The 8015-nt window shown below is 48.3% G+C and overlaps 1 protein-coding gene across 4 annotated transcripts in view; it reads left to right on the plus strand.

Moving 5' to 3' along the window:
- The first annotated feature begins 348 nt into the window (after positions 1–348).
- Arid1a (AT-rich interaction domain 1A) overlaps positions 349–8015 on the plus strand; it is a 100268-nt gene continuing 92601 nt past the window's right edge. For all 4 annotated transcript variants that reach the window (XM_023702970.1, XM_023702972.1, XM_023702971.1 and 1 more), the window contains exon 1: positions 349–1524. In XM_023702970.1, coding sequence (XP_023558738.1) covers positions 397–1524 — 1128 coding nt within the window. In that variant the 5' untranslated portion in view covers positions 349–396. The remainder of the gene's footprint in view (positions 1525–8015) is intronic.

Raw genomic sequence — 8015 nt, forward strand, 5'->3', positions numbered from 1 at the left:
CCTCCCTCCTCCTTTCTCCGGCAGCAGAAAGCGGAGAGTCACAGCGGGGCCAGGCCCTGGGGAGCGGAGCCTCCACCGCCCCCCTCATTCCCAGGCAAGGGCTTGGGGGGAATGAGCCGGGAGAGCCGGGTCCCGAGCCGCCAGAGCCGGGAGCAGCTGAGTCGCCGGCGCCTCGGCCGCCGCCGCCTCCTCCTCCTCCGCCGCCGCCAGCCCGGAGCCTGAGCCGGCGGGGCGGGGGGGAGAGGAGCGAGCGAGCGCAGCAGCGGCGGAGCCCCGCGAGGCCCGTCCGGGCGGGTGGGGAGGGCGGCCCGGGGGACTCGGCCCCGGGGCGGGGTGGGAGGGGGGGAGAAGACGAAGACAGGGCCGGGTCTCTCCGCGGACGAGACAGCGGGGATCATGGCCGCGCAGGTCGCCCCCGCCGCCGCCAGCAGCCTGGGCAACCCGCCGCCGCCGCCCTCGGAGCTGAAGAAAGCCGAGCAGCAGCAGCAGCGGGAGGAGGCGGGGGGCGAGGCGGCGGCGGCGGTAGCGGCCGAGCGCGGGGAAATGAAGGCAGCCGCCGGGCAGGAGAGCGAGGGCCCCGCTGTGGGGCCGCCGCAGCCGCTGGGAAAGGAGCTGCAGGACGGGGCCGAGAGCAATGGGGGTGGCGGAGCCGGCGGCGGCGGGCCGGGCGCGGAGCCGGACCTGAAGAACTCGAACGGGAACGCGGGCCCTAGGCCCGCCCTGAACAATAACCTCGCGGAGCCGCCCGGTGGCGGCGGCGGTGGCAGCAGCGACGGGGTGGGGGCGCCTCCTCACTCGGCCGCGGCCGCCCTGCCGCCCCCCGCCTACGGCTTCGGGCAGCCCTACGGCCGGAGCCCGTCTGCCGTGGCCGCCGCCGCGGCCGCCGTCTTCCACCAACAACATGGCGGACAACAAAGCCCTGGCCTGGCAGCGCTGCAGAGCGGCGGCGGCGGGGGCCTGGAGCCGTACGCGGGGCCCCAGCAGAACTCGCACGACCACGGCTTTCCCAACCACCAGTACAACTCCTACTACCCCAACCGCAGCGCTTACCCCCCGCCCCCCCAGGCCTACGCGCTGAGCTCCCCGAGAGGCGGCACTCCGGGCTCCGGCGCGGCGGCGGCCGCCGGCTCCAAGCCGCCTCCCTCTTCCAGCGCCTCCGCCTCCTCGTCTTCGTCGTCCTTCGCTCAGCAGCGCTTCGGGGCCATGGGGGGAGGCGGCCCCTCCGCGGCCGGCGGAGGCACCCCCCAGCCCACCGCCACCCCCACCCTCAACCAACTGCTCACGTCGCCCAGCTCGGCCCGGGGCTACCAGGGCTACACAGCGGGCGACTACGGCGGCGGGCCCCAGGACGGGGGCGCGGGCAAGGGCCCGGCGGACATGGCCTCGCAGTGCTGGGGGGCCGCGGCGGCGGCGGCGGCGGCTGCGGCCGCCGCCTCGGGAGGGGCCCAACAAAGGAGCCACCACGCGCCCATGAGCCCCGGCAGCAGCGGCGGCGGGGGGCAGCCGCTCGCCCGGACCCCGCAGGTACCGAGCCGGGTGGGGAGGGCGCCGGGCCGGGGTGGGGGGCGCTTCGGGGAGTGGGCCGCGACCGTGGGCTCCCCTTGGTCCCGGGCCCCCACTGCCGGGGAGCTGCCATTGTCTGGCTCTTCTCTCTTAAAATGGCTGCCTGTCTGCCTTCCTCTCCTTCCCTCCTCTACCCTTTGTGTGGGGCTTCTTCAGAGGTGTATGCTCTGCCTTTTCCTCTCCCCCCCAGTCTCTTCGAACTCCAGGGTGCTTCAGGGGGCTTTGGGGCCGACTGTGCCTGGAAGGGCCTGGTCTGGGCGAGGGGGTGCTGGGGGCTCGGGTTCGGGGTGTAGGCAGTGTTAGGAGCCTGGGAGTTGGGCTAACGTTTTCCTGCTCACCTGCCTGTTCTCTCTGTACTCCCCTCTTTCCTTGTGCGTTCCCCCTCCGTGTATGTTTTCAAAGAGGGGCCCCTCGGGCTCCAGAGAGGCCAGGGACCTGTTTAGGGGCAGCTAGAAGCGGGCCAGGGGTTCACCCAGGGCGTCCGTGCCATCTCCTGTCTTAGTCTCTGCCGGCCCAGTGGCCTGTGCTTCTCTCTGGAAGTGCTGGTAAACAGCTGAGTGATTGGAGTAGTAAGTGCAGATTGCTTTGGTTTGGGATTTGAATTATGGAGGTAAAATCCTTCTGTCAAAGCCAGGAGACAGTTGGTCTTAGGTTGACATCCTATCTGTGATCTGATTGGCTCCCCATCTCCTGCTCTTGGCCATTTATAATTGCCTCTGATGTAATGGTACAACAATCCTGATGAGCTCATAAACTTTTACACTCTGCTTTTCTGCCAGTGATAACCCAAACCATCGCTGCCACTATCTGCCTTTTTATTTCAGAGCTGAAATTGACTGTGACCTTGAGGAGGGAGGTTTAAGCAGCAATACTGTATCAGCAGGAGCAGAGCCTCAGACAGGCTGCCCTTGTTACATTGTGCCCGAAACAAAAGAGGAGGCAATGGCGTTTTGCTTGTACCTTGGATTTATTTTGCTTGTTATGTTTTATGCAGCTTGCAATAGATTCTGTGTTGTCTGAACAGTAGCTGAGTTTTTCTCTACAATGGGTTTGCTGTTTGTTTTGGTTTTGTGACTTTCCTGATGGTATAAATGACTTCTTTGATGGCTGTGAAGATGCATTTGTCTTAACTAATTTTGACGCTGTTCACTTTGCAGAGCTGAAATTATTTTAGGCTTTTTATTGAGTGGCAAATGTGGAATCTGTATAGGGGAGAAAACCTTTTTTGTTGTATTTGTTTGGAACTAAGGAGCTTTCTGAGAATTTCTCATTAGATTCAAGTGTTCCGTTGTAAGCAAGGCTGGCCTCATTCTTTGTTTACATGTTGAATCTTGTTAACACTTTCTTTTGTTAATTGAATTTTGGGAAAGTAGCTCAATCTTTCTAAAGGCTTGGTTTGGTGAAATCGGTGGCTTGTTCCTGGAATACCAAAAAGACTGATTTTTCTGATCTGTCATCAGTCATTTTAGAGCTTTGAAATAGATTGGCTAATTTTTCAATTTCCATTTTAAGTTATGTTTCACTTTTTTCTTACAGGATGTAAAGATATAATTTACAATGACTTATGATTGGCTTAGAAATTGCAGTTTTTAGGTAACTTACAATGCATTCAATTTTACTTGTGTTTAGTTTTATTTTTTCATCAGTGTCTTAGGAATGAATATTGGTTACTCCATAGAGCCATGCATCTTTTTAAAGAGGGCGAAATCCTGTCTTATGCCCCCATTTTCAGTAGTTGTGTCCTTGTGCTAGGAGATACTTTGATTTATGATAAAGGTCTTAAATAGCTGTATTTTCTTCCCATTCTAGAACTACTTTTCTATTGACCTGGTGAATTGGGGATTTTGAAAATAGCTGTGCGAAGTACTGTAAAGGGCATACAGCTCTGTCTTGACACCATATCTTCCCTGATATTCTTCATCTGAATGAAAAATAGGAAAATGCTAAAATGTTTTTCTGCTGCCTTGAGGGTAAGATTGTCTTGGAAGACAAACTGTCTTCATGTCACAGGGTCATTTTATACTCTACACCTGTTTCCCGTCTTTCTGTTTTGCTGAAAAATTTTACTTTATTGAGATCTATTAGAAGAAATAATTTGAAGTAAGTATCATTTTAAAGGCAAAACTGATTAGAAGTCTGTCGGTTTGGGGATATTTGGACACTTCTTTTTTGTTTCAATCTAACTTTTGCTGTATAGTGGTTTTTCTGTGCTTAGGTACATACTCTCTGTTCTGTCCTTGATGAGAAGCCTGTCAGTGTTGCTGATGGGTAATTTCCTGATGCTGCTTTAGTATCACCAGATCCAGCACTCTATACAAAGTAGATTCCAATTCTATTTCAGTTCAGTTAACTTCTCCCCAGAAACTTAAGAATGGGCTGGTGAGCATTCACTTGTGGAGATAACACAGCTTTAATTCTGAGAGCTTGTTCAGGTGTGTGGCAGTACTCTAGATGACAGTTGTAGAGAGTTTGCTTTGAGGTCTTTGTTACTCGAGGATAAATTTCTTGTCACTCTGTGATGCCCTGATTTTAGCAGTTCTTATATAATAACAGTCTTGATCTGCTCTCTTTGTCCCCTAGCCCAGGCTTAGGTTACCTGTATTTTCCCAGTCCAGCCATGGTAATGTACACCTGTAATCCCAGCACTCGGAGGCTGAAACAGGAAGGTGGAAAAGTTCAATCCCAGTTTAGCCATTTAGCAAGACTCTACCTCAAAACAAAAAAACAATCCCCTAAAACAAAAAAGGCTGAGAATATAGCTTAGTGCAAAGGCCCTGGGTTCAGTCCTCAGTACTGCCAAAAATACTGATTTTCTTCAACACATTGATATAGTTAAGGTGTTATAATCTGCCTTTATGAAGTAAACATTAGTTGTGTGTATTTTTTAAGGAGCTAGGAAAGCTCTGAAGACAAACTTCCTTTATGTTTTTCATAAGTAGTATTGTGTCTTAGGGTATCTCATCATGGTACTGATGAAATAGTGAATTTAATGATTAAGTCTTTTTACTTGCAGTGCTTTTAGCAGTAGTACCTATTTATCATGGTCAAAAATGATACTCAGTATGTAGTTTAGGATCAGGTTGAATTTGACTGTAGATGTTTGGCTGTTGTTTCTGGTATGGACATATCAAATGATTGTTTCTAACTCCTGGGGAAAAGATACAGAAATTAGGATTTATTATGGGAATGCCTACTGGCAGAAATTCTGGGCTGGCTGCAATTCAGGACTCTTGGAGCACTCTCAAGTAGGAGGGACCAGGAAAACCACACTGAGATGGCACTTTCCATTGTAGGGGCTTCCTGTTTTCTCTGCTGTTCTTGAGAGAGGTGGAGGTGATGGGAGTTGGGAATGTTGGTGTGGGAAAAGAGCAAGCAGCCAGATGGGTGTCCCATGTATTGATCCCTGTGAGGAAGTTATTTTAGGTTTCTTCCTTTGTGTGACACAAAGTAACCATGACAAGGAGCACCTGTTGTAACAAGATGTCTTGGATTGCATTATATGTTGGATTGGCTCCTATAGGGTGTGATAGTGGGTCTTTCACAAAGATGTTAGTGGAACTTTTTTTTTTAAGTGGGAGTAGGCTAACATATCAGACTGAACTTTCTCTGTTTCCATCCCTCTAAAGGTTACATCAGTGGACCTCATTTAAAAATTCTAGAAGCAACTCAAGTGTGTAAATATGGTTAAAATCTCGTATTAAAAAGTTTTTTCCTGCTAGTGGTGTAACACCTGGGGGTCTGGAATGGAGTCCAAACTCCTCTAGCTTCTATTTCTGAATTTTTTTCTTGTTTAGATTGACTCTTGTCATACTGGTACAGATTGAGTTGTGTATTACATGGTAGTGAAGGGCTAAAAATACAGGACTTGGAAGAGAAAGAGACTTGGCTTGCATGTGAAGCTCCAGATTAAGCTGTGTGACATGGGGCAAGTCATTTGCCTTCTCTGTTTATTTTCTCACCAGTAAAATGAAATTGGTGGGAATACATGACCTTCTTATTCTGTGATGCTACACATCTCTCTGAGTCCATAACTGGCTTAGAAGAACATCTTCCTTTACCTCAGTAGGGGTCTTGACTGCCTGCTTGCCTGTCTTTTTGAAACAGGGTTTTGTTGTGCCCTTCAGGGTGGCCTCAAACTCATAGTAATCCTCCTGCCTCAGTCTCCTGAGTCCTGGGATTACAAGGGTGCATTGCCATGCCTGGCTTGACCATCCTTTCCCTTGGTATAACGAACATAGGTCCATAGCAGAAACTAAGGCTGTTTTCTCCTGAGGATTCACAGGAACAAACAACTCTGTGAATAGTTGGGTGCTTGCGATGATCTCTGGAACACCTCCTCCCTCCCCCCCCAAAGAAAAAAAGACCTACCAAACTGTTGCTTCAAAATTGAATTTGTTTGTCATTAGTCATTTCATCTGGCTGATGGCTTTATTTTTTATTTATTTATTTATTTATTTTTGTTTTTGTTTTTTTTGGCTGATGGTTTTAAAACACCAAATATTGATTGGAAAAAATAGGTAAATTTCATTAAAACAAGACTTGAAAAATAGTTGCTTAAAGTTCCCCAAGAAGCTTTATACCTTGGGAATAGGAGGGGTGTGGATATTCATCATAAATTTAAGCACTTCTTGTTTGGAGTTATGGAAGTGGGGGAGGTAACATTAGGCTCTTAAGACTTTTTTGGTGTTTGGGCAGGTCCAGGTCTGGTTTGGGCAGTTGGTTGTAATCTGAGTGCCTGGACTTGCCCTGTAAGTATTGCTGAGAGAGGAGTAAAAAGTTCAGCAGCCTAGAACAGGAAAAGCTGAGTGTTTCAGGGTTGATTTCATAGGTGTATCTGTTTCTTCTCATACCCATTTAAAACAAGTACACATTATGTTTTGCATGTGGTCTTAGAAATGCAACTCTTAAAAAAATTAATTTATTAATTAATTTGATACAGGGTCTCTGCACAGCTTTGTCTTGTATTGATCCTCCTGTCTCAGCTTCCCCAGGCTTGGATTACTGGTGTGCAGCCTGTGCAGTGTGCCCCGAGGTTGCAGGGCCAGTGTAGCATGCATACCAAGGATCAAACCTGGGTCCTTGTGCTTGCCAGCAAGCACTTACACTGCTGAGCTATCACGCTAGCCCAGAAATGCTACTGTTTCTCTTCTCTAGCACACCTGAATTTAGCTTTTTTTTCTCCTGGGTTTTAGTTGTTTAGAAATGTAATTTAAGCATATTAAAGGATGCTAGATAGAAGCTTCTGTTTATAGAGGAGGGGGAAAGGTAGAAGAAAAGTATTTAATGATCCTCTGCTTGACACAGCAGCTTCTTCTCTAAAGGAACCAAATGTTTCAGAGCTTTGTGTAAATAGTTGCTGAGCTGTCAATATGTACCCAGGAGGTTTCCTGTAGTACGATGTAAATGGCTGTATAGAATGTTTGACAGGCAAATTAATAAACAGTTTTCAAGCAAAGATAATGGTAGTTCCCTTATGTGACAGAATAAAATAACATTGGTGAACAACACTTGGGGATAAGGAAGATGGTAGTGCTGGGTGAGGGGGTAAGGAATATAAACAAAGATAAAGAGGTGATCTGAAAGAGCCTCACTGTACAGAGATGGTGGCCTCAATGTGAACATTTTGTGGCCTTGACTTCATGCTAAGTTTAGGGCATGTGAAGTCCTGCTAAAAGTCAGTTGTAATTACATAGTGAAAATAAACAGCTCAGTGTGGTACAGCACCTGCCTGGCAAGGGAGAGTTCTTGAGTTTGATTCTTAGTACTAAAAACAAACAAATTTGGAAAGAAGAGTCCTAAGTTTAAATAGTAAGAGGAATATGTTCTAAAAGTTTGGTTTATTTATTTTTATTTTTATTTTTTTGCAGTACCGGGGATTGAATGCAGGACCTTTGGGGCCGGGGAGATGGCTCAGTGGAATAAGCGTTTCCCTAGCAAGTGCAAGAGCCTGAGTTCAATCCCCAGTTTTGCCAAAAAGAAAAAACAAAGACAGAACTCCGGGACCTTGCACTTGCTAGGGAAGTGCTTATTCTACTGAGCTATCTCCCCGGCCCTAAAAGTTTGGTTTATGAGACTAAGTTTTAAAACTTAGTTTCTGAAACTGGATTTGGTGGCACATGCCTTGTAATCCAAGGACAGGAGAAGTAGGAGGATCTCAAGTTTGAGGCCAGCTTGGACTACATAGTAAGACCCTGTCTCAAACCAAAAAAATTGTCCCTTTAGAGAGATTTTGCATTTTGGTGATTTTTTGGATTGGGTTTACATTTTTGGAATACAGTATTTAATTTGTTTTTTTTTTTTTCCTTTGTTCTTTTTTGAGACAGCATTTTGCTATGCAGTGCAGGCTGTCCTTTGAACTTACTGTGTAGCCCAGACACCTGCCTCAGCCTTCTGAATGCTGGGATTACAGGCCAGTACATCACACATGGCTCTGGATTTTTTTTTTTTTTTTT

The sequence above is a fragment of the Octodon degus genome, unplaced genomic scaffold (assembly GCF_000260255.1).
Source record: "Octodon degus isolate 3935 unplaced genomic scaffold, OctDeg1.0 scaffold00163, whole genome shotgun sequence".
Lineage (NCBI taxonomy): Eukaryota > Metazoa > Chordata > Mammalia > Rodentia > Octodontidae > Octodon > Octodon degus.